This window comes from Hyperolius riggenbachi, chromosome 8, assembly GCF_040937935.1.
Source record: "Hyperolius riggenbachi isolate aHypRig1 chromosome 8, aHypRig1.pri, whole genome shotgun sequence".
Lineage (NCBI taxonomy): Eukaryota > Metazoa > Chordata > Amphibia > Anura > Hyperoliidae > Hyperolius > Hyperolius riggenbachi.
The window spans coordinates 194,473,606-194,501,420 of record NC_090653.1 but is presented as its reverse complement, the minus strand read 5'-3'; the positions used below and the strand labels follow the sequence as shown (position 1 = coordinate 194,501,420).

At 44.3% G+C, this 27,815-nt stretch overlaps 1 protein-coding gene across 4 annotated transcripts in view; it reads right to left on the bottom strand.

Annotated features, from left to right (window-relative positions):
• Positions 1-2,873: 2,873 nt before the first annotated feature.
• The window catches only part of LOC137527529 (gamma-aminobutyric acid receptor subunit beta-4), a 608,888-nt gene continuing 583,946 nt past the window's right edge, over positions 2,874-27,815 (bottom strand). For 3 of the 4 annotated variants that reach the window (XM_068248067.1, XM_068248065.1, XM_068248068.1), the window contains exon 9: positions 2,874-4,854. In XM_068248067.1, the coding sequence (XP_068104168.1) occupies positions 4,486-4,854 (369 nt within the window). In that variant the 3' untranslated portion in view covers positions 2,874-4,485. Of the gene's footprint in view, positions 4,855-4,997; positions 5,033-27,815 lie in introns of all 4 variants that reach the window. The other variant, XM_068248069.1, reaches the window with a different exon arrangement.

The window sequence follows — 27,815 nt, the reverse complement described above, 5'->3', positions numbered from 1 at the left end:
TTCACCCTTCTCTTTTAATAACTAGGGTTATACAGGTGGCAGCCATTAGCAATTCCTCCATTGCCGGACACTACCTACTCCAGCATTTTGCCGGATTCTGTCCCAGCAATTTGAAAGGAAGGGAGGGGTTTCTCCATTAAGTGCAAACTATTTTATATTTGTCATCATGCAGCTGAAAAAGGGTTGCTATTTCTTATTATAATTTAGAAAATACATTTTATTTCTGAAATAATTAATTAATTAAATAATTAATTTGGGTCCACTTTAAGTAAGTAATTGCTAGACTGAAACCAAGAACTCATGATTTGTACTTTCATCATTGTTATCTTGCAGTCTGTGCCATATTTGACATCAGGAACAACCAACAGCACAAAACTTAGCTTCAAAAAGAATGAAAGTTAAAATAGAATGCAGATCATAAGTACAAAATATATGCTAAATGAGTATATGTTTCTGAATTACATTTGAAAGAATCCAACAAAGATAACAAACAAAGATTTTGAGAATTATAAACACATTTTCTTTTAAACCTGCATCATTTGTACATTTTATGTGAAAAAATCAGCAGACCTGAGTGGGTCAGAACAAAATAATCTTTCTGTATATTGCAAAAGTAAAGCAAAATGAAATATTTAATTTTTAAAAAATGGTGCAGTCATATTGGTGCACAAAACACAGGTTTCACCTTGTTGCAAAGATCCATAAATATATACATTTTTTTTTCCGAAAACGTCAAATACATAAATGTGTTTTAAATTATGTCCTTATGCCTATAAAAAGGAACTGATGTGACATAAATACTCTAGTGTAGTCATTAACTAATATTCAAGTTTCTTTTCTTTTTATCGTAATGGCTCCTTATTGTAATTTCTTGAGACAGTGCTATGTGGAGGAGTATCCTCTTAATATTCATGAATATCAACAAAATGTCTGTTTTCTTCAGCAGATTGGCACTGCTCATGTCCCTGAGCCAGTGGAGGTCATTTATTAAAATTGGAAATTGACAGAAATAGGGAAAATGTTTGAAAGTTGGGATTGTTAATGGTTTGATGTTGTAGACAGTGTTAAAGAGAATCTGTACTCTGAAATTCTTACAATAAAAAGCATACCATTTTATTCATTATGTTCTCCTGGGCCCCTCTGTGCTGTTTCTGCCACTTTCTGCTGCAATCCTGGCTTGTAATTGCCAGTTTTAGGCAGTGTTTACAAACAAAAGACATGGCTGCTAAAAGCTTGTGATAGGCTCTGAGAAGCTCTGTCGGTGACTCACACAGAGCCTGCAGGGGGCGTGAAGAGGGTGTGTATAGCTTCTATCCTGTCACAGCAGAGCAGCAGATTCCTGAGCCCAACAAAGCTGTCAGAGGAGAGAAGATTAGATTATATAACAGAGATAATACAGCCATTGTGCAACTAGGAAAGGCTGCAGTAAGACAGACCACATTAGAACAGGTATAGGAACTTATAGGATAGAATAAATAAGGCTGAACATTTTGTTACAGAGTCTCTTTAAGCCTGGAACCCAATCTTAATTATGATTGGCCAATCACTGACCAATTTTATCACCTCCATGTAGTATGAGGGTCAACAAATATTGAATATTATGAGCAGATTGTGTAGGACTACGCTCATACTACATGGAGGTGGTCAATTTGGTCCATGATTGGCCCATTATGATTAAGAGTGTATACCAGGTTTTAGAGTCCTGTACAAATATATTCAGATTGTTAGAGATTTTACTTGCTCTGCTTATTTAAAATTTTGTAATGTAATAAATAAATAAATAAATGCTGGAAGTTCTACACCCTGAGAGACCATCATTTTATAACGGACACACCAGATCACCTACAACAAAAGAAAAGAAAAGCATATACAGCAAAATATATCTTGCCCTGTGTATGGATTTTCTTTTAATCAAATAATTGGCAAATATTTAATAAGTGTCCCCTTCATGACTTAAGCCTGGTACACATTTTAATTTATGATTGGCCAATCACTGTCCAATTTTACCACCTCCATGTATTATGAGAGTCAACAGATATTAAATATTATGAGCAGATTCTGTAGGTAAAGCCTCATACTGCATAAAGGTGATAAAATCGGTCATTGATTGTCCAATCATAATTAAAAGTGCGTACTGGCTTTAGACTCGGCACTTCATTTGCATGTGAATACAGTAGATGTTGTTTTTGTCCATCTGACACCACATATGAACAAATATAATTTGTGTAATTTAACAAAGTAGCATGGAAGGAAACAATATATTAGACTTACTTTAAAATAGGTGTAACTTTTTGATACACTTTTATTCATTCTACATTTAATGGAAATAGAAACTTATTTTTTAGAGCTTATCATATTTGTTTTTAGCATGTTTCAGTAGTTTGGGCAAAAAAGCATCCTAGAGAATTAAACACATTTGCTGGAACCATAAAAGGCTGCACAACAAAAAGCAAAAACTCTTGGGCCTTGATTCACTAAAGCATGGAAACTGTGTGACAGTACCAATTTTGGTAGCAGTCACTAATATATTGCTAATCAATGGTTAATGTGTTTATAACTAGTACAATAAATGTCTTATACTTACAAATGGCACTATAACCGGTCAGTTTAAAAGATAACTGTGAGCATTAATACTGTTTGAAGTATAAATTAAGCTTTTGAATTACTGTAGATGAGCTGTGTAATAATGCTGATTCAGTGCAGTTATTGAATCAGCACTGGATTGCTTTTTTTTCAAGAATTAATAATTGATTAATAACTCACCAAAACATGCACATATTGATAACATTGTGCTGGTGATTTAAATGCAAAGGGAAACAAGAAAAAAAAACACAAATGAAATTCCCCCTCCCCCCCCCCCCCCAAAAGCAACAGCTAATTGTGAGTGTACAACTACTGGATTCTTAGGAGCACCAGGGCCCATACGCAATTCACTTTTTCACCCGAGTTTTCTCCTAGGTGATCATTTTAAATGCCCTTTAAGCCACCAGAAAGCAAAAAAAAAAAAAATACTCAAAATAATTTTGATAATACTTTTTCACTTACTTTTTGGTACTTTTTTTTAGTTAAAAAGTGCTGGAAAGTTATTTTAAATTAAAGATTAAAAATTATCTCCTAGGAGAAAACTCGGGTGAAAAAGTGAATTGCATATGGGCCCAGGAGTCCAATGGGTAGAGGGCTTATGTTTAACAGGCTTCTAGGGAACTTTACAGTATTAACAGCTAAGACCACAAGATAATTTGCTGTTTATGTCAAATAAGATTATCGGAAAGGTATCCATTTCTTTTTTAGTAAAATCTAATATTGAATGCATTAAATATTATTTCCAATGTAATTTTTTTATTATTAACTGAACTGCTCTTTTATTAATCAAATAAAGGGCACCAAAACATATTTCTGCAATTTGAAATAATAAAAAAAAAGGTTCTATTGGCCTTTAGTGAATCAAGAAACTATGGCCCTTTCATTTGATGTATTTTGTAATATGAAAAAAATGTATCTGTCAGTGAAATTTAATCCAAATTGCAGTAAACTACGTTCCCAACACATGGTTTTCTTTTGAAGTCTAAAATCTACTGAAGGACCGAAAATGCACAATTCAATAATACAGTAGAATCTTGTCATAGTAAACTCTTATATAGTAAACATCTGGATATAGTAAACTCAGTCCTCAGGTCCCAGCAAATGCATTTATATAAATATACAATGTATGGTAAATTCTGATATAGCATATTTCTGATATAGCATACTTTTCCTGGTCCCTTAGAGTTTACTATAAAGGGATTCTACTGTACCTAAAAATGTGCACTTTTCAAAATGTATTATTTATTCTGAGTAATACTATTATATGCATTGATGGTTTTATCCAAAGTAATCTACTTTTATAGTATTCTAATTGGAGTCAAGAATTATGTCTTTTTGGCTTCTTATTTATGAAATACATGCTTTGATTCAACAGAGCTCAATTAAAATATTTGCATGTGCAATTCAAGCTTGTTAATTGAGATATCCTGCTCTACAGGTTATTACCTCTGCCTTCACAGCATTAAAAACAAGTGTCAGTAGTTATTTTAAAACTGCATAAAAACAGGAAATACATATCAGCTTCTTTTTCACATAAACCCTGCTCTACTTAAACATACATCATATTCTGGTTTGGAGTCTCTTAGTTCAGCATATTTTATTACGTATAATAGCCAAGTTGCAAGAAAAGATTTCTTCAGAATAACATCCAAAATGACTCACAGTACCCAGCCATAATCTAATTCCAGGTAAATGAAAACTTAAAAAAACCTTAGAAATTTGGTGAAAAAAGTGACAAAAGTGCAAATCTCCTTCCGACTGCTTGTAGGATTGAATAATTGCTTCTTTCTCTGGCCCAGATGTCAAACTGTGAAGTAAGTGGGGGTGAGAGGCCTGGGTGAAGCTTGTGTCCTGTGGAAGGAAGGGTATGCACAGCTTAGAGTGAAGGACGATGGAAATGTTTCAGTTGACATAGTACATCCAGTAAACCAAGTTAAAAAATCCAAATGTGATAGGGAAAATGATCCTAGACCATTTGTCAATGGTACTGACATCTGTAAGGTCTGGAATCTTAAGCTTTAACTTAGAAGAGCGTCGCCGGAGGCGGCAGTTGGCACGTCCATGAGAGGCTGTTAGTGGAACATGGCGCTCCAGGGGAGTATGGCCAAAATTGTCCCCTCTGGATGTTAGTTGTTTGCGAAACTGGATCCCTGAGGTGTCATATGACAAAACAGAGTTCCGGGAATCACCCATATTGCTTCCCATCTCTGCTGACATCAATTCACTGCTCATGTCAAGGGTGCTGAGAAGAATGTTTCCATAGGGATCAACCTGGCACAGAGAAAATGACATGATTAATTACTGTCTGTCACGTAAGACACAGATATCATATGGTCACATCACAGTTATGTGTGTAATTTTGTCATTGTTAATGTTCTATAATCAATTGTACTTTTGGTTTATGTTTAAATTACCCTTTTCTTTTTCTTAGGCTTCCTTCTGCTTGTTCCTGTTGAGTAACAGAAGGAAGAGTATAGATTTGTACAGATTTATGAATTTAAAAAAAAATACATTGGAAGGCACAGACCTGAAGACAAGAGTCATACCAGAATGTCTTGCTTCTGGTTCAAATAAAGTTATTGGGCTATAAAATGTATGCACTGTCGCTTATTAAACTTATTTGGCAGGTCCTCTTTGATTACAGAAAATACACCAGAATAGTTCATATAAGAGTTTTTGCACAAAGGCACACTTTCTCTGTTTTGTTTTACAGACCATTTTATTATTATTAATATTATTATTATTAATATTATTATTATTACCATTTTATTATTATTATTATTATTATTATTATTATTAACATTTGAGAGCAGCTCCTCTGCAATGCACAGGTGGCTCTGGGAGGATTAGTAAAAGCTTCTTTTGCAGAAAAGATGGCACCAAGATCAAGTTATACAGGTACAACAGGCAGTTAGTGGAAAAGAATGCTAAACTTTTTTTTATCACAGAATAGGTATTTCTTGCAAGATAAACCAAATAATAAATACAGATTATATACATTACTGATTAACGTGTGTTTTTAAAATATTTGATGAAAAATACTTTGAAGACATTTTTTTTCACAACCCTACATACGGAAATGTTGTAAATTAACCACTTCTGGATGGCAGTGATTGAAGTCTAAGCCCTGTTTTGGTGCTTTTATCTTTAGCCAGGACAAAGATTTCAATCACTGTAGTACTTGTACACTCACAGAGATTGTGTGCACCCACTCGGGAGATTCAGCTGTCACTGGAAACTATGGGGGACCACTAGACTACCAGGTAAACTATCGGGGACCACTAGACCACTGGGGAAGCTATGGGGGACCACTGACCACCAGGGAAACTATGGGGGACCACTTAACAACTGACCACCAAGAAACTAGGAGACCACTTAACAACTCATCAGCAAGAAGCTATGGGGACCACTGACCACCAGGAAAATTATGGTGGGCCACTGAACACTAGGGACGCTATGGGGGACCACTAACCACCTGGAAAACTATGGAGGACTACTAGACCACCACAGCAAATATGGTGGGCCTCTAGACCACCACAGCAACTATGGGGGATTACTAGACAACCAGGGTAACTATAGTGGACCACTAGACCACCAGGAAAACTATGGCCAGAGCCAATCAACCACCAGGAAAACTAACAGTGACTATTAGACCACCAGGAATGCTATGGGGAAATGTAATATGGTAAAACATAATGATGAGGATGCTGTGAAAACTATTAAATAAAATATACTGTTTAACCCTTTTTCTCTTATCTTTGCCATTAAAAACACTTTTATTGAAGATACATGCACGCACATGATCTTACCCCTGCACCTATCACAGGGCTAATGATCAGCATAACTCAAGTCAAACTGAATAATATACGCAGAAATTCATGGGCATAGCAAGGTGAACTCCCCAGCAACCAAAGAAGCTATGGCAGGTAGCAGTAGGACGAAAACAAGCAGAAATGGATACCAGGTCAAACTGAGAGACCTCATGACTGACTCATGCACTGAAGGCTCTGCTTCCGAAAACAGCCAGGAGTATCCTGACAAACAACCTCCAAGCTCCCTGTAGATAAATCATGCCCTCCTTTCAAAGCAATGCTCGGTAATTCTCCAAGAGGTCATTGACTGCCAGTAAATAACTCGAGAGCAAGTTACTTCGGGAGATACATGTGCTAATGCAGAGAACAGCGTCCTTAGAAGACCAAATGGACAATGTTGCAACTGTTCTTGAGGGCACAAAGAAGTTGTAAAACTACAAGAGAAAGTAAATCTACTGAAAAGGCAAACCTAAGATAGCAAGAACAGATCCATGAGGAGTAATCTTCGCCTCTGTGGGCTTCCTTAAAGGGACACTGTAGGGGGGTCAGGGGAAAATGAGTTGAAGTTACCCGGGGCTTCTAATGGTCCCCCACAGACATCCTGTGCCCGCGCAGCCACTCCCCAATGCTCCGGCCCCGCCTCTGGGTCACTTCTGGAATTTCAGACTTTAAAGTCTGAAAACCACTGCACCTGCCGTGTCCTCTCTCCCGCTGATGTCACCAGGAGCATACTGTGCAGACCCAATATGGCCTGTGCCTGCGCCGTGCACTTCTGGTGACATCAGGGGAAAAGAGGACATGGCAACACATGTGCAGTGGTTTTCAGACTTTAAAGTCTGAAAATCCAGAAGTGAACCGGAGGCGGGGCCGGAGCATCGGTGAGTGGCTGCGTGGGCACAGGATGTCTGTGGGGGACCATTAGAAGCCCCGGGTAAGTTCATTTTCCCCCGACCCCGTTCAGTATCCCTTTAAAGGAATACTTAAGTCTAAAAAAAAAAATGATATGATATAACATATACGCTATAGCAGCATAGAGGGTGATATAGCGGCTGGGAACGCGGAAAATCACTCGCGTTCCCAGCCTGTCGGCGGCTGTCGCCGAACCCGGAAGTAGCCGCCGGCGGGGACAGGACGATCGGAGCGGGGCTGCGAGGTCACCATCCAGCTTCAGGGGGCTGAGGGATGCCCCGGGTGAGTAAATATCATTTTTTTTTCAGACTTAAGTATTCCTTTAATCTATCACTGATCTCTCAGGCACAGTGACAGCACTGCTCCAAGAGCTGGTTCCAGATCTTACTGTAGAGAGGCTAGAACTGGAGTAGGTACACAGAGCTCTTACAAGATGGCATCCAGAGGGCCCACTATATTGAGGGCAGTGCAGTTTCTAGGCTAAAATGCACCCAGGGCGAAGGTGTAAAAATTGTGCCCCCCCGGACCCCTCCCCCCGGAGCAAGGTATGGGTGCCGCAGTATAGGTTTGCCAGGTCTAGTTGCACTTAGTATAGGTCCCCCCAGTATAGGTAGCCAAGAATAGGTACCCCAGTATAGGTAGCCAGCTATAGGTCCCCCCAGTATAGGTAGCCAGGCATAGGTGAGCCAGTATAGTTGCCCCCGCTATAGGTTAGCCAGGTAGGTGCCTCCAGTATAGGTAGCCAGTATAGTTGCCCCAGTATAGGTTAGATAGGCAGGCGCCCTCGGTATAAGTTAGATAGGTAGGTGCCCCAGTACAGGTTAGCTAGGTGGGTGCCTCTAATATAGGTAGCCAGAATAGTTGCCCCCAGCATAGGTTAGATAGGTAGGTGCCCCAGTATAGGTTAGATTAGGTAACTCCCCCCCAGTATAGGCTAGATTAGACAGGTGCCCCCCAGTATAGGTTAGATAGGTAGCTGCCCCCCCCAGTATACATTAGATAGGTAGGTGCCCCTCAGTATAGGTTAGCTAGGTAGCTGCCCCACAGTATAGGGTAGATTAGGTAGCCCCCCCCCCCACTATAGGTTAGATTAGGTAGCTGCCCCCCAGTATAGGTTAGATTAGGAAGGTAGCTGCCCCCCAGTGTAGGTTAGATTAGGTAGGTGCCCCCCAGTATAGGTTAGATAGGTAGCTGCCCCACAGTGTTGGTTAGATAGGTAGCTGCCCCCCAGTGTAGGTTAGATTAGACAGGGGCCCCCCATTATAGGTTAGATTAGGTAGCTGCCCCCCAGTATAGGTTAGATTAGGTAGGTGCCCCCCCACCCCCAGTATAGGTTAGATAGGTAGCTGCCCCCAGTGTAGGTTAGATTAGGTAGGTGCCCCCCCCGTATAGGTTAGATTAGGTAGGTGCCCCCCAGCGTAGGTTAGATAGGTAGCTGTCCCCCATAATGGAGAGCCGGAGCCGCGGGGAGGGCAGCCCGACCTCTCCCTCCCTCTCCTGGGCTGCCCTCCGTGCTCCCCCCTCAGACGCATACTCAGCCAGGAAGCGCTGCTGTTTACAACTCACCTCCCTGGCTCCAAGCGCTGCTCGTCTCTCGCCGCCGGTCTTTTCCTCTCTGCCTACACGCTGATACACATGCTGCTTCCGGCAGCGTGTGTATCAGCGTGTATACAGAGAGGAGACCTGCGGCGAGAGAGCAGTGCTTGGAGCCAGGGAGGTGAGTTGTAAACAGCGGCGCTTCCTGCCTGAGTATGCGTCTGAGGGGGGAGCACGGAGGGCAGCCCAGGAGAGGGAGGGAGGGGTCGGGCTGCCCTCCCCGCGGCTCCGGCTCCCCCCTCCATTACAGCGCCCCCCGCCCAACAGCGCCCCGGGCGGCGGCACGCCCCGCACAGCCCAAGAAACGGGCATGATTCAGGGACAGTAAATCAGTGTTTTGATCTCCAATTTAACAAATTATTAGCAAAGTTCCATCCTAACTCTCACTCGATCTATCTGCTGACTTGTTTTTTGCTACCTTTTTCTTTTCTTTCCTCACCCTTTTTACTTTTCTACCATCCCTTCTCCTTTCTTTTCATTTTTAGCTTATTGTCATTCCCTTCTTTTTTCCCCTTTTCAATATTATTTAGTATTACTGTTAGTTATAAGGTATTTTTTGTTAACTATGATGAGATACCAAGCCCATTGCCAAGAGCGTGGTGATGGGAAAACCTACTGGGCCCCCCTCATGCCAAATCCCAATCTGCAGAAAACAGCTCTATAACCACTTCACCACAAGGGATTTTAACCCTAAGGGGCCAGAACAATTTTCACCTAACAGTGCTTCTCCTTATTATGCGCCAATAACATTATTAATACTTATCACACCAAAATAATCTATACCTTGGTTTTTTTTCACCAGCAATTAGGCTTTTTTGGGTAGTACAGGGAGTGCAGAATTATTAGGCAAATGAGTATTTTGACCACATCATCCTCTTTATGCATGTTGTCTTACTCCAAGCTGTATAGGCTCGAAAGCATACTACCAATTAAGCATATTAGGTGATGTGCAGCTCTGTAATGAGAAGGGGTGTGGTCTAATGACATCAACACCCTATATCAGGTGTGCATAATTATTAGGCAACTTCCTTTCCTTTGGCAAAATGGGTCAAAAGAAGGACTTGACAGAAAAGTCAAAAATAGTGAGATATCTTGCAGAGGCATGCAGCACTCTTAAAATTGCAAAGCTTCTGAAGCGTGATCATTGAACAATCAAGCGTTTCATTCAAAATAGTCAACAGGGTCGCAAGAAGCGTGTGGAAAAACCAATGCGCAAAATAACTGCCCATGAACTGAGAAAAGTCAAGCGTGCAGCTGCCAAGATGCCACTTGCCACCAGTTTGGCCAATTTTCAGAGCTGCAACATCACTGGAGTGCCCAAAAGCACAAGGTGTGCAATACTCAGAGACATGGCCAAGGTAATAAAGGCTGAAAGACGACCACCACTGAACAAGACACACAAGCTGAAATGTCAAGACTGGGCCAAGAAATATCTCAAGACTGATTTTTCTAAGGTTTTATGGACTGATGAAATGAGAGTGAGTCTTGATGGGCCAGATGGATGGGCCCGTGGCTGGATTGGTAAAGGGCAGAGAGCTCCAGTCCGACTCAGACTCCAGCAAGGTGGAGGTGGAGTACTGGTTTGGGCTGGTATCATCAAAGATGAGCTTGTGGAGCGTTTTCGGGTTGAGGATGGAGTCAAGCTCAACTCCCAGTCCTACTGCCAGTTTCTGGAAGACACCTTCTTCAAGCAGTGGTACAGTAAGAAGTCTGCACCCTTCAAGAAAAACATGATTTTCATGCAGGACAATGCTCTATCACACGCGTCCAAGTACTCCACAGTGTGGCTGGCAAGAAAGGGTATAAAAGAAGAAAAACTAATGACATGGCCTCCTTGTTCACCAGATCTGAACCCCATTGAGAACCTGTGGTCCATCATAAAATGTGAGATTTACAAAGAGGGAAAACAGTACACCTCTCTTAACAGTGTCTGGGAGGCTGTGGTTGCTGCTGCACGCAATGTTGATGGTGAACAGATCAAACCACTGACAGAATCCATGGATGGCAGGCTTTTGAGTATCCTTGCAAAGAAAGGTGGCTATATTGGTCACTGATTTGTTTTTGTTTTGTTTTTGAATGTCAGAAATGTATATTTGTGAATGTTGAGATGTTATATTGGTTTCACTGGTAAAAATAAATAATTGAAATGGGTATATATTTGTTTTTTGTTAAGTTGCCTAATAATTATGCACAGTAATAGTCACCTGCACACACAGATATCCCCCTAAAATAGCTAAAACTAAAAACAAACTAAAAACGACTTTCAAAAATATTCAGCTTTGATATTAATGAGTTTTTTGGGTTCATTGAGAACATGGTTGTTGTTCAATAATAAAATTATTCCTCAAAAATACAACTTGCCTAATAATTCTGCACTCCCTATATATTTTGCTAATAATTATTTTATTCTAAATGCATTTTAACAAAAATAATAAGAAAAAAATGGAAAAAAAATCATAATTTCTCAGTTTTCAGCCATTATAGTTTTAAAATAAAACATGCTACCACAATTAAAACCCACAGATTTTATTTGCCTATCTGTCCTGGTTATTACACCATTTAAATTATGGCCCTCTCTCAATGTATGGCGACCATATATTTGTGTCTGGTCCATAATTACAAGCCTTTATGTAGTAAAATAACAGTAATATAGCTTTGTAAAATGCATGTTAAAAAAGCTGAGTACCTAAGGCAACTATTTATGTATTTGTTTAAACTTTTTTTCTAACAAGTGTTGGGGCAGAGCGTTTGGGGATTATTTTTTATTATAAATGGTGTGTGTGTGTGTGTGTGTGTGTGTTGTGTAATTTTACTTTGTCACCACTATATGGTGCAGCAAACACTATCCTGGTTTACCAGGATGTGCTTACTTTTTTTTTTTTAATATTTTACAATACTCTTACTACTTTCTGTACCTCCCCTGATCAGGATCATGTCCATTCATTCCTGGCATTGCAATTGGTTAGGGGAGCATTTGTTTCCCTTCACCAATCACGGATCTCTGTGTCCCAACCGGTACAAATGTTGGGTAGACGCGTGTGTGCACGGAGGTGGCGAGCAACGCATTAAAACATCCTGGAACTGTTAAGAGGGCCCAGCACAAATTTTTAATGCGGCAGCTTGCCACTAAGTGGTTAGAGGCCTGAACAGATGAACACCTTTGTGCCCGCTTTTCATCTTTCATCCTTAACATTGAAAAGCAAACACACTCCCCAGCACATGTCAGTAAGGGCAGCCAGAGCTAGGCTAGGCTCATGGCAGGTTCTATACATTATACTGCCTGAAGCAAACATAGTATTATGATCTGGAATTGAAAATGAGTTATTTTTTCAAAAGTACAAAGGCACAGGGAAAGTCACAAAATGCCTAAGGGACAATGCATTCACATGTGCATTATAAGTGAGCATGAGCCCACAGATGCAAAAGCAACACAGCCATATATACACACATACTCCATACATATGCATACATCACACACAGCCAGTTTCCCTCACTGTTCCCTCACTGTTAGATCTCCCTGTCCTGCCCAATTTTCTTCATAATAAACTCACAACTAGGAAGGGGGGTGGGGGTCTGTGTGAGAGACAGCATAGACTGCAGGTCTGTGTGCTTTTGCCGGTGCTACTATCGAATAACATTTAGAATCCATATTATACCTGCAAGCCAGGGGTCGAGTGGGGTGTGGACGCGGGTGGACGAAGTCCACTTGCTTTTTTCAGAGTGTGGACGCCGTCCACCCTGGCATGTGTGGAGGGAGAGAGTGCAGAGGAGAAGGAGCGATCATGGGCACAGCGGGGAAGGGGGGACATCTCCCCCCCTCCCTCACCTTGGGGCCCTTCCCTCCCCCTTCCTCCCTCTCTCCACCCCCCCCCCCTCCCCGAACTAAAATTTACGGGAGGCTGGCAGCAGTGTGACTTACCTCACTCTTGTTCCAAGCGCTGAGTAAGTAGTGATGTCCGGTTCATTTGAACCGGTTCTTTCCTGTGAGTTGAGTGAACACAGTGTGCAGCTGCACTGAACACAGTGTGCAGCTGCACTGAACTGATTTGGTTCAGTGTGATGAGTCGTATCACTCAACTCACAGGAAAGAACCAGCTCAAATGAACCAGACATCGCTACTTGCCCAGCGAAGGAGGAAGGAGGTAAGTCCTGCCACTGCCAGCCACCTGCAAACTTTAGTTCTGGAGGGGGAGAGGGAGGAAGGGAGAGCCCTGAGGGGGGGAGGAGACGTTCCCCACTGTGGCCACCAATCCCTCCTCTCTGTGCTGCCTCCCCTCCTTGTGGGGACATCTGGCTACTTATTCTGGAGGCACCTATAGACCTGGCTACATATACCGGGGACACCAATACACCTAGCTACATATACTGAGGACATCTATACACCTGGCCACCTTTTTTGAGGACATCTATACACATAGCTACCTATTCTGGGGACATATGCCCCTGCCTACATATGCTGGGACAAACAGTGGTTTGCACAAGTATTCGCCCCCCTTGAAGTTTTCCACATTTTGTTACATTACTGCCACAAACATGAATCAATTTTATTGGAATTCCATGTGAAAGACCAATACAAAGTGGTGTACACGTGAGAAGTGGGACGAAAATCATACATGATTCCAAACATTTTTTACAGATCAATAACTGCAAAGTGGGGTGTGCGTAATTATTCGGCCCCCTGAGTCAATACTTTGTAGAGTCACCTTTTGCTGCAATTACAGCTGCCAGTCTTTTAGGGTATGTCTCTACCAGCTTTGCACATCTAGAGACTGAAATTCTTGCCCATTCTTCTTTGCAAAACAGCTCCAGCTCAGTCAGATTAGATGGACAGTGTTTGTGAACATCAATTTTCAGATCTTGCCACATATTCTCGATTGGATTTAGATCTGGAGTTTGACTGGGGCATTCTAACACATGGATATATTTTGTTTTAAACCATTGCATTGTTGCCCTGGCTTTATCTTTAGGGTCGTTCTGCTGGAAGGTGAACCTCTGCTCCAGTCTCAAGTCTTTTGTAGACTCCAAGAGGTTTACTTCCAAGATTGCCCTGTATTTGGCTCCATCCATCTTCCTATCAACTCTGACCAGCTTTCCTGTCCCTGCTGAAGAGAAGCACCCCCAGAGCATGATGCTACCACCACCATATTTGACAGTGGGGATGGTGTGTTCTGATTGATGTGCAGTGTTATTTTTACGCCACGCATAGCGTTTTGCATTTTGGCCAAAAAGTTCCATTTTGGTCTCATCTGACCAGAGCACCTTCTTCCACATGTTTGCTGTGTCCCCCACATGGCTTGTGGCAAACTGCAAACGGGACTTCTTATGCTTTTCTGTTAACAATGGTTTGCTTCTTGCCACTCTTCCATAAAGGCCAACTTTGTGCAGTGCACGACTAATAGTTGTCCTATGGACAGATTCCTATAGATCTCTGCAGCTCGTCCAGAATCACCATGGGCCTCTTGACTGCATTTCTGATCAGCGCTCTCCTTGTTCGGCCTGTGAGTTTAGGTGGACGGCTTTGTCTTGTTAGGTTTACACTTGTGCCATACTCCTTCCATTTCTGAATGATCGCTTGAACAGTGCTCCGTGGGATGTACAAGGCTTTGGAAATATTTTTGTAGCCTAAGCCTGCTTTAAATTTCTCAATAACTTTATCCCTGACCTGTCTGGTGTGTTCTTTGGACTTCATGGTGTTGTTGCTCCCAGGGCCAAGCCTGGGCGGGTGCTGCGGGTGCAAGGCACCCAGGCGCCTGCCTCTGAGAGGCGCCGCCCGGCCGCCGCTCTCCCCCTGTGGCCGAAGCTTGCTCGCTCCCTCTAGCCGCCGGCGCCGCCGCGTCAGACCTCGATCAGGCGGGCGGGCGCTAGGACCTAGCACGCCGCACTGATATGCGGAAGTGACATCACTTCCGCATATAGAGCGGGTGCGTCCAGCGCCCTCTCACTGGTCGGGTCGCCCGCTGATTGAGGTCTGAAGCTGCGGAAAGGTGAGGGGGGAGCGGCGGCGGCGGCTAGAGGGGAGCGGAGCGGAGCGCAGCGCTCCTGTCACTAACTACCTAAACGGGGACCCTATACCCCCTGGCTACCTAGACTGGGCACATATACCCCCTGGCTACCTAGACTGGGCACATATACCCCCCTGGCTACATAGACTGGGCACATATACCCCCCTGGCTACATAGACTGGGCACATATACCCCCTGGCTACATAGACTGGGCACATATACCCCCCTGGCTACCTAGACTGGGCACATATACCCCCTGGCTACCTAGACTGGGCACATATACCCCCCTGGCTACCTAGACTGGGCACATATACCCCCCTGGCTACCTAGACTGGGCACATATACCCCCCTGGCTACCTAGACTGGGCACATATACCCCCTGGCTACCTAAACTGGGCACATATACCCCCTGGCTACCTAGACTGTCCACATATACCCCCTGGCTACCTAGACTGGGCACATATACCCCCCTGGCTACCTAGACTGGGCACATATACCCCCTGGCTACCTAAACTGGGCACATATACCCCCTGGCTACCTAGACTGGGCACATATACCCCCTGGCTACCTAGACTGGGCACATATACCCCCTGGCTACCTAGACTGGGCACATATACCCCCCTGGCTACCTAGACTGGGCAGATGGCTACCTAGACTGGGCACATATACCCCCCTGGCTACCTAGACTGGGCACATATACCACCCTGGCTACCTAGACTGGGCACATATACCTCCCTGGCTACCTAGACTGGGCACATATACCCCCTGGCTACCTAGACTGGGCACATATACCCCCTGGCTACCTAGACTGGGCACATATACCCCCCTGGCTACCTAGACTGGGCACATGGCTACCTAGACTGGGCACATATACCCCCTGGCTACCTAGACTGGGCACATATACCCCCCTGGCTACCTAGACTGGGCACATATACCCCCCTGGCTACCTAGACTGGGCACATATACCCCCTGGCTACCTAGACTGGGCACATATACCCCCTGGCTACCTAAACTGGGCACATATACCCCCTGGCTACCTAGACTGGGCACATAATACAATAATATAATACAATAACATTTCTAGAGCGCTTTTCCCCCATAGGACTCAAAGCGCTTAGGCTCTCTCAGATTCAGTAATTAGTAGGATTAAGTATTCACACAACAAAAGTTATATTTCTGCAAATGCCAGACTGAACAGGTGGGTTTTCAGTCTGGATTTAAACACGTCCAGGGATGGGGCTGTCCTGATCTGTTGAGGTAAGGAGTTCCAAAACGTAGGGGCAGCATGACAGAAGGCTCTGGGACCAAAAGTTTCTAAGTGGACTCTGGGTATGACTAGATTATTAGAACCTGTGGATCTGAGAATGCGGGGATTGCTACGCAGCTGTAACATATCTTTCATGTATCCAGGGCCTAGATTATTCAGGGATTTAAATGTCAGTAGGCCGATCTTGAATAGGACCCTCCATTCTATAGGTAGCCAGTGAAGGGAATGCAGGACTGGCGTTATGTGGCAGTGACAGGGTTGGTTGGTTAGCAGTCTGGCAGCAGTATTCTGTATCAGCTGTAGGCGGTACAAGGCCTTTTTTGGAAGGCCAGTGTAGAGAGCATTGCAGTAGTCCAGTCGGGATGTGATGAAGGCGTGGACTAAGGTTGGCAGATCTTCTGGGGGTATGAGGTGCTTGATTTTTGCAATGTTCTTCAGGTGAAAATAGGATGGTTTCACCACAGCAGAGATTTGAGATCTGAAGTTTAAATCCCCATCAATTAGAACTCCCAGGCTACGCACATGATCAGAGCTGCGTAGATCCGTGCCTCCTATTCCCAGTGGTGAAGACTGCAAGTTAAGTTGTTTTGTTATCATGCTCTGCCCTCCAATCAGAAGGACTTCAGTTTTGTCTGCATTTAGTTTCAGCCAGTTGTCATTCATCCATTGCTGTAGTTCACGTAAGCAGGCGTTTATAGTTAGAGTTGGGTCTGTCACACCAGGCTTGAAGGAAAGATATAGTTGGGTGTCGTCTGCATAGCAGTGGTATGTCAGGCCATGTTTTTGGATTAGTTTTCCCAACGGTAGCATGTAAATCGTGAAAAGCAGGGGAGAGAGGATTGAGCCCTGGGGCACCCCATACTTAAGTGTTACAGGGGTGGACAGGAAGGGCCCCATAGACACTTTGTGGGTTCTGCCACTCAAGAAGGATTGGAACCACTGAAGTACTATGCCATCAATGCCACAGTATTCCTGTAGCCTGTTTATCAAGATGTCATGGTCAACTGTGTCAAAGGCTGCAGAAAGGTCTAGCAGTATGAGGATCGAGCACTCTCCTCTGTCTCTTGCCATGAGCAGGTGGTTGCATATTTGGATGAGGGCAGTTTCAGTGCTGTGGTGTTTCCTGAAGCCAGACTGGAATGGGTCATAACTGTTATTTTGTAGGATTCTGGCTTCTAGCTGGAGGTATACAGCTTTTTCAATTAGCTTTCCCAGAAAGGGGAGGTTAGAGACAGGTCTGTAGCTGGTCATTGCATCTGGGTCCAGGGAGGGTTTTTTGAGGAGAGGCCTGATGATTGCTTCCTTCAGTAAAGCAGGAAATATCCCTGATTGTAAGGAACAGTTAACAATTTTGAGGAATACCGGTACAAACAGGTCGGGGCAGTTCAACATGAACTGTGTTGGGCCAGGATCCAGGTCACAGGTAGTTAGGCGGACGTGAAGGAGGATGCTTGATGTGACTTCTTCATCAATTTCCTTGAAGTTTGACCAAGGTGTTACGTTGTCTCTGCTAATGGTCTTCGGCGCTATATTAGGCTCAGATGATGTAAGTTGGATGGCGGACCTTATAGCGGAGACTTTGTCTGTGAAGAAATGGGCAAATTGGTCACAGAGGTCCTTTGAAGACTCGATATTAAGTTTTTGACATGCTGTGTTGCAGAGTTTTTCCACTGTGCGGAACAGTTGGGCTGGTTTGTTAACTGCATTTGCAATCTCTTGTTATAGAAAGGATGATTTTTTTCCCGTGATTACCTTTTGGTAGCTCTTCAAGTGGAAGATTAAGGCATGTTTGTCTTCTGGGGACTGAGATTTGCGCCACAGCCTCTCAAGTTTTCGGCCTTGTCTTTTCAGCTCTTTTATAGCGTTATCAAACCACTGTGCATGATGGTGTGGAGTAAGATATTTGGTGCGCAGAGGAGCAATGGTCTCAAAGGTGGAGGACACACATTTGTTGTATTTAAACACCAGAGTATCAGGGTCCAAGCTGGAGTCAGTCAATTCATCAAAGCTAAGGTTATCTCGGATATGTTGAGGTGTTAGCCCTTTTAAGCGGCGATATTTTATTTGATTCTTGACCTGGTGTTAGACTGTCCACATATACTCCCTGGCTACCTAGACTGGGCACATATACCCCCTGGCTACCTAGACTGGGCACATATACCCCCTGACTATCTAGACTGGGCACATATACCCCCTGGCTACCTAGACTGGGCACATATACCCCCTGGCTACCTAGACTGGGCACATATACCCCCTGGCTACCTAGACTGGGCACATATACCCCCTGGCTACCTAGACTGGGCACATATACCCCCTGGCTACATATGCTGGGCACATATACCCCCTGGCTACATATGCTGGGCACATATACCCCCTGGCTACATATGCTGGGCACATATACCCCCTGGCTACATATGCTGGGCACATATACCCCCTGGCTACATATGCTGGGCACATATACCCCCTGGTTACATATGCTGGGCACATATACCCCCTGGCTACATATGCTGGGCACATATACCCCTGCCTGCATATGCTGGGACATATACCCCTGCCTACATATACTGGGGACATATACCCCTGCCTACATATACTGGGGACATATACCCCTGCCTACATATACTGGGGACATATATCCCTGGCTATATATTCTGGGGACACTGGCTGTTTGTCATTATGTGCATTTACTGGTGAAAATCTGTCTCTTATTATGTGCATTTGCTGGTGAAAAGCTGTCTCTTCTGTGCATTTGCTGGTGAAAAGCTGTGTCTTCTGTGCATTTGCTGGTGAAAAGCTGTGTCTTCTGTGCATTTGCTGGTGAAAAGCTGTCTCTTCTGTGCATTTGCTGGTGAAAAGCTGTCTCTTCTGTACACTTACTGGTGAAAAGCGGTCTCTTGTTATGTGCATTTACTGGTGAAAAGCGGTCTCTTGTTATGTGCATTTACATGGGGAAAAGCGGTCTCTTGTTATGTGCATTTACATGGGGAAAAGCGGTCTCTTGTTATGTGCATTTACATGGGGAAAAGCGGTCTCTTGTTATGTGCATTTACATGGGGAAAAGCGGTCTCTTGTTATGTGCATTTACATGGGGAAAAGCGGTCTCTTGTTATGTGCATTTACATGGGGAAAAGCGGTCTCTTATGTGCATTTACATGGGGAAAAGCGGTCTCTTATGTGCATTTACATGGGGAAAAGCGGTCTCTTATGTGCATTTACATGGTGAAAAGCGGTCTCTTATGTGCATTTACTGGTGAAAAGCGGTCTCTTGTTATGTGCATTTACATGGGGAAAAGCTGTCTCTTATGTGCATTTAGTGGGGGAATTTTGTCAGTAAAAATCTTTTGTCAGTAAATTTTTAGGTATTTGTCAGTAAAAATAACGTGAAAGGGTGGCAACACTGGCAGGCTGCGTGGCAAAACGGGAAAGATACAGGCAGCTCACCTTGGGCTTGGCAGGGGGGAGGAGCCGACGTCAGCGAGCGAGAGTAGGGTGGCCGCAGGCAGCCATAAATACGCAGTGTGTGACTGCGTCGCACTCGCAGAGCCTCTCAGCCTGAGTCAGTCCAGAGACTAGCAGACTCGCAGGAAGCCAAAGCCAGCCAGGAGCAAGCCCATGGAAGAGGGGTAGGAATGGGGTATCACATGCATGCGTAAAGAGGTGGAAGGTGTGGGTGTGATTAGGCAGGACATGGGTGTGGTTATGTGGTTGGGCGCGGTTAATTTAACCACTCCCATAGGCGCCAGAGGAAATCTTGCACCCAGGTGCCAGGCACCCCAGGCTCACCCCTGGTTGCTCCCAAGATTCTCTTAGACAACTTCTGAGGCCGTCACAGAGCAGCTGTATTTGTACTGACATTAGATTACACACAGGTGCACTCTATTTAGTCATTAGCACTCATCAGGCAATTTCTATGGGCAACTGACTGCACTCAGACCAAAGGGGGGTGAATAATTACGCACACCCCACTTTGCAGTTATTGATTTGTAAAAAATGTTTGGACTCATGTATGATTTTCGTTCCACTTCTCACATGTACACCACTTTGTATTAGTCTTTCACGTGGAATTCCAATAAAATTGATTTATGTTTGTGGCAGTAATGTGATAAAATGTGGAGAACTTCAAGGGGGCCGAATACTTTTGCAAACCACTGTATACCCCTGCCTACATATACTGGGAACATATACCCCTAGCTACATATACTGGGACATATACCCCTGACTACATTTACTTTCACATATACCCCTGACTACATATACTGGGCACATATACCCCTGACTACATATACTGTGGACTACTATACTCCTTACTTTCACATATACCCCTGACTACATATACTGGGTACATATACCCCTGACTACATATACTGGGGACTACTATACTCCTGACTACATATACTGGGCACCTATACCCCTGGCTACATATACTGGACACCTATAACTCTGGCTACACACACTGGGGACTACTAAACCCCTGACTACATATACTGGGCACATATACCCCTGGCTACATATACTAGGCAACTATACCTCTGGCTACATATACTGGGGACTACTATACTCATGGCTACTTATACTGGGGACACCTATAGACCTGGCTACCTATGTTGGGGGTACCTATTTTAGGGGAACTGCTGTCAGATTATCTGCATTTTTGTGGAACCGCTGTTATGTATTTTGGGGAACAGCTGCCAGATTATGTGTATGTTAGGGGAACGGCTGCTGCCAGATTACGTGTATTTCAGGGAACTGCTGCCAGATTGTGTATGTTTGGGGGACCACTGCTGCCAGATTACGTGTATTTTGGGGAACTGCTGCCAGATTGTGTATGTTTGGGGGACCACTGCTGCCAGATTATATGTATTTTGAGTGTTACGTGTATTTTGGGTGATCCACTGCCAGGTTTTGCATATTTTGGAGAACTGTTTCCAAATTATGTGTATGTTGGGGAAACTGCGCTGCGACATTGTCTATTTTGCAGGAACCACTGCCATATTATCTGTATTTTGGAGGAACTTCTACCAGATTATGTGTATTTTTGGTGAAATGTTGTCAGATAACATCTATTTTGGGGGATACACTACGGCAGAGCTCTAACTTCCCTGGCAGACCTTTTAAATAACTGCTAAGGTCATGTATATTTGGCCCCACCCATGACCATGCCCATTTTTTGGCACCCCTCGCTATGCGCGGTGCAGGGTTTTTTAGGGTGAGTCCACTCGCCTCTTTTTCCAGGACTAGACCCCTGCTGCAAGCATCCCCCTCAGAACTTGTAGCTCTGGTCAAGTGTCTAATAAGTGCCCTCAGGTACTTCACTTTGCTCCATGGTAGGACCCTCCTGGCCGAGCCCAAGAATACCTGTGGCCCCATACATGTCTCTCCCCTGTGATGCCCTATCGGCAGCTTTGCCGCTATCGGTACAAGCTGTACCACCTCAGGAACACCACCAAAATCTGCCTCTCAAGGAAGCTCAAGAAGTGGTTCAGCAAGTATGGCGGAAAGCCGATAAGAATAATGCAAAACAAAGTATTGTACAGTTGCTCTACTACAGTTATTCTCATAAGCGTTCCAAACTATGACCTGAAGTGCTCAGACAAGTAACATCTACCCTTATATACTACATTTGAGGCCCATAAACTCCCCATAAACTGTATGTATAAAACAGAAATGATCTGTTCCAATATCATATGAGCTTTACAGTTAATATATTACCAGAGCCACTTGAGATGATGCCCGCATTGTTGTTCTTGTGATAGTCCTGTTAATAACTCTTACCTAAAAGCTTTAGTATTATTCACTTGTTTATTACACATTTTACCATGCATACATAGAGGAATTATAGCCAATCGACACCTAGCTATTCAATCTCAAACTTTGTACATAAAAAGGGTGCTGACTTATTTCCAGCACAAGGAGACTCGTGAAGAAATGCCATCTTAGCTGACACAAGGCCAGTTTATGAAGAAGCCAGGTCTGAGAGCCAGTTACGAGTCAGCACATGATGTTACCAAATTCTTTTATCCCTTGACAATGTTCTTTTCCTATGGAGATAATTGTGCTCTAATAGTTACATAGTTACAGAATATTAGCTACAGATTACCTACAATTGACAGATTATTGGGTGGGGCTGGGGAAGACCCAGCTGTCATGGTACACATTGGTACCAATGACAAAGTTAGTGGGTGATGGAAGGTCCTCAAAAATTATTACTACTACTTGGAGATAAACTTAAAACAAGTACCTCCAATGTGGTGTTTTCTGAAATACTGCAAGTGCCACGCGCTACATCTGAGAGACAGGAGGAGCTTTGGGAGTTAAATAAGTGGCTGAGAAATTGGTGTAGGAAGGTGGGGTTTGGGTTCCTGGAGAACTGGGCAGACTTTGCAGTCAGCTACAGGTTCTACAGCAGGGATGGACTGCACCTTAAAGGAGTTATCAGGGAAAAATAAATAAAATAAGTGCTACTTACCAGAGGCTTCCTCCAGCCTCAAGCTCCCAGCATGTCCCTCGCCGCAGCCGTTCGCCGCAGCTCGCTCCCGGTCCCCGGCGATGACGTCAGGCCGACCTCTAGGTCGGCCTGTACTGCGCCTGCACAAGCGGCGCTATCAATCACCACCACGTGGACCGGAGAGGACTGCACAGATGCAGTAGTTCTGCGCCTGCGCAGTCCGCTCCGGCCCACGTGGCGGTGATCGCCACGGTTGGCCTGACGTCATCGCCGGGGACTGGGAGCAAGCTGCAGCGAACGGCTGCGGGGAGAGCTGCGGTGAGGGACATGCTGGGAGCTTGAGGCTGGAGGAAGCCCCTGGTAAGTAGCACTTATTTTATTCATTTTTCCCTGATAACTCCTTTAATGGGGAGGGTGCAGCTGCATTAGGGGAGAAAATGGCTAAACGGTAGGAGGGAGCGGCGTAACTATAGGGGATGCAACCCCGTCAGCCGCAGAAGGGCCCGGGGCCCCTCTGGGGCCACCTGCTGTGTGTGGGGGGAGCACTGCTGTCCGCCCGACTGTGGAACCCCCAGCCAGGTGTTGAACTGGCCGCGGCGTCCTATTCAGGAGGATCGTCGGGGGAGCTGCGCGCCAGAGGCCGACCAGGAGAGGAGACTTCTATCAGATGAGTGTTTTTTTTTACTGGTGCATTTCTTTTCTGGTGAATGCTGCCCATGTTTTACGATTCTCTGGTGAATGCTGTCCACATTACAATTTTCTGGTGAATGCTGCCCACATTACGATTTTCTGGTGAATACTGCCCACTTAGCAATTTTCTGGTGAATGCTGCCCACTTTACGATTATTTTCTGGTGAAATGCTGCCCACTTTACGATTAATTTATAGTGAAACACTGCCCCAATACGATTATTTGGCACCTATGGAGGGGAGGGGGGGGGGGGCATCCACATTTTCTCAGGGGGGCCCAGTGATTTCTAGTTACGCCCCTGGTTGGAGGAGATTTTAAACTAGGTTCTGGGGGAGGTGGGAGGGTAAAGACTCAATATGTTGACAAGATAAGGTAAAAAGACAGTGGGAGCCTAACATTACGGGAGGGGGGGGGGTGTAGTGTAAAGAGTAAGGAGGTTGGTAAAACTTCAAGTAACCCATTTCATGTAACCAAAATTGGAAAATGTGGTGGTAAAAATATAAAGTGCACGGTAACCAATGCTAGGAGCCTTGCAAATACAATAGACTAACTAGATTTCATTCTGATTGACAAAGGCTATGACATTGTGGGATTGGGAATAACAGAGACATGGATGCATGAAAGCCATGAATGGATAGCAAATTTAGAGGGATACAATGTGTTTAGGAACGATAGAGCAGGGAAAAAAGGTGGAGGGGTTTTTCTCTTTGTTAAGAATTATTTTACAGCTGTCATGAACGATGAGATGGATGAAGATTGTGAAGATGTGGAGTCCGTTTCGGTAAATATTCATAGTGGAAATAACTGCTGCCAATTGCCTATGGGGTATGCTACAGGCCACCACATATTGATGAAGCTGCAGAACTGCAATTACTACAGCAGGTTGAAAAAGCTGCAAGTAAAAATGAGGTCATAGTTATGGGTGACTTCAACTTTCCAGACACTGACTGGAGTATTGAGGCTACCTATTCGGGTAAAAGCGGCAGATTTCTGGCAACACTACAGGACAGTTACCTGACTCAAATGGTAAATGAAGCAATTAGTGGGAATGCGTTACTGGATTTGATCATTTCTAATAGACCAGATAATGTATCAAATGTGCAGGTTCAAGAACATTTGGGAAATAGTGATCATAACATGATAACGTTTGATCTGGTGACTGATAGACAGCGGGACAACTAAAACTATGAATTTTAGAAAAGCAAAGTTCAATCAACTCAGGCAGGCACTAGAGATGTTGCGAACCTCCGATTTTTGGTTCGCGAACCCCGTTTGCAAACTTCCGCGGAAGGTTCGGTTCGCGAACCGCAATAGACTTCAATGGGGAGGCGAACTTTGAAAACTAGAAACACTTATGCTGGCCAGAAAGGTGATGGAAAACATGTTTCACGGGGTCTAACACCTGGACCTCCAGGTGGCGGATTGGGATAGACACCAAAAGTCCCAGGCAAAAATCTGGATTTGACACAAAGCAGCGTTTTAAGGGCAGAAATCACATTGGATGCTAAATTGCAGGCCTAAAGTGCTTTCAAACATCTTGCATGTGTATACATCAATCAGGGAGTGCAATTAGAGTACTGCTTCACACTGACACACCAAACTCACTGTGTAATGCACCGCAAACAGCTGTTTGCGCAGTGACGGCAGTGCTAGACTGGTGCGCAACATGGCCAGTGTGCAGGCCGTGGCGGTTTTCCAGCCCATATGGTCGCCGGGCTGTGGTAGCTCAATGATAGAACAACAGTGACTGTCCAGCTGATCAAATTTGCTCTGTCCACAATAAAGCAACGACCTTATTATCTTCTTGTATGTAGGTAGGCATAGGTAGGAGTCCCAGTATAGGTAGGTAGGCATAGGTAGGAGTCCCAGTATAGGTAGGTAGGCATAGGTAGGTGTCCCAGTATAGCTAGGTCAGCATAGGTAGGTGTCCCAGTATAGGTAGATAGGCATAGATAGGTGCCTCAGTAGTTAGCTAGGCATAGGTAGGAGACCCAGTATAGGTAGGTAGGCATAGGTAGGTGTCCCAGTAGTTAGCTAGGCATAGGTAGGAGACCCAGTATAGGTAGGTAGGCATAGGTAGGTGTCCCAGTATAGGTAGGTAGGCATAGGTAGGTGTCCCAGTATAGGTAGATAGGCATAGGTAGGTGCCTTAGTAGTTAGCTAGGCATAGGTAGGAGACCCAGTATAGGTAGGTAGGCATAGGTAGGAGTCCCAGTATAGGTAGATAGGCATAGGTAGGTGCCCCAGTAGTTAGCTAGGCATAGATAGGAGTCCCAGTATAGGTAGGTAGGCAAAGGTAGGTGTCCCAGTATAGGTAGATAGGCATAGGTAGGTGCCTCAGTAGTTAGCTAGGCATAGGTAGGAGACCCAGTATAGGTAGGTAGGCATAGGTAGGAGTCCCAGTATAGGTAGATAGGCATAGGTAGGTGCCCCAGTAGTTAGCTAGGCATAGGTAGGAGTCCCAGTATAGGTAGATGTCCCAGTAGTTAGCTAGGCATAGGTAGGAGACCCAGTATAGGTAGGTAGGCATAGGTAGGTGTCCCAGTAGTTAGCTAGGCATAGGTAGGAGACCCAGTATAGGTAGGTAGGCATAGGTAGGTGTCCCAGTATAGGTAGGTAGGCATAGGTAGGTGTCCTAGTATAGGTAGATAGGCATAGGTAGGTGCCTCAGTAGTTAGCTAGGCATAGGTAGGTGTCCCAGTATAGGTAGGTAGGCATAGGTAGGTGTCCCAGTATAGGTAGGTAGGCATAGGTAGGTCCCCTAGTATAGGTAGGTAGGTGTCCCCGTAGAGGTAAGTAGGTGCCCCAGTAGTTAGGTAGGCATAGGTAGGTGTCCCAGTATAGATAGTTAGGCAGGGCCTGGCTGGCACAGTAATAACAATTACCAAGGTCCAGCTGCAACAGATAGGGCTGTATAATGTCAGTGTCAGTGAGCAACACAAAAAAAAAACACATCAGGAGAACATTAGCTCTGAAAAGAGCTGTTGAGGGGTGCTATTTTAGCAATAACAATCAACCAGGAGCAAGCTAACATGCCAAGAGCCTAACTAATCTTTCCCTATGAGAGAGTCTGATGCAGCTGTCCCTTCACTAATTACTGCTGGCACATGAGTGAGTGTAATGGCCGTCATAGCCTGCCTAATATAAGGGGGGAAGTGGCTCCAGGACTGAGTGTAGCCTGATTGGCTACAATGTGCCTGCTGACTGTGATGTAGAGGGTCAAAGTTGACCCTAATGGAGCATTATGGGGCGAATCGAACTTCCGCAAAAGTTCGCCTTGGCAGGCGAACGCGAACCACCCAAAGTTTGCCTGGAACCGTTCGCCGGCGAACCGTTCGGGACATCTCTAGCAGGCACTACGTTTGGTGAAATGGGATAATGTACTACAAGGGAAGGGTGCTGAAGGGAAATAGCAAGTTTTAAAATTATTCTCAATCAGTATTGTAGTAAATATATCCCATATGGAAACAAAACGTCTAGGAATAAAAAAAGGCCTCTATGAATGAATAGAAAGGTTATAGATAAAATTAAGTAGAAAAAGAATGCCTATAAGGTCCTAAAACAGGAGGGGACCGAGGCTGCATTAAGCAATTATAAGGAGTGCAATAAAAGTTATAAAAAAAGAAATGAGGCTGGCAAAGATTGACACTGAAAATCAAATCACTAAGGATATCAAATCTAACACAAAGAAGTTTTACAAGTACATCAATTTTTTTTAAAAAGAAAGGTTGACTGTATTGGACTACTAAAGGTTGAGGGTTGGAACTCAATGGTGGATGACCAAGGTAAGGTGGAGTAATTAAATGCTTTCTTTGCTTCTGTCTTCACAAGAGAAACATCACTGTTGCAAATTACAGATGCAGAAGAGTCTCAATCTTCCAATTGTAATATTAAATACTTAACGCAGGAAGAAGTGAAGGCAAGACTAAATAAATTAAAAATAGACAAGGCACCTGGCCTGGATGGCATGCATTCTTGGGTCCTAAGGAAATTAAGTTCAGTTATCGATAAACCCCTTTATCTTGTCTTTCCTTTTCAACTGGCAGAGTTCCAGTAGATTGGTGTACAGCCCACGTTTTCCTATTATTTAAGAAGGACAAAAATCCGATCCAGTAAATTATAGACCTGTAAGCTTAATATCAGTTGTGTGTAAACTATTTGAAGGGTTACTAAGAGATACTATACAAGACTTCATAGTAGAAAATAGCTACACGCTGTCCTGTTCTGCATGGGACGCCACGCTGTCCCGACCTCCATCCAGTGCCCACACTGCCGTGCACGCGGTCTGTTCGGCCGACTGACCGCTGTTGCTTGGACCTGTGGCTTTATCGCTCTACCCTCTGGACTCTAACGCCCGCATACTTCCGGAGTGATCCATCTCTATCTCCATGGCAGTTTGACCCCATCTGGAACTGGTGAGATTAGATACACAATTACTGCTGGCTACACTGTGCTTTTGGCTGGATGACACTAGGACTAACCTGCAAGCTTCCCATGCATTGTTGCTTTGT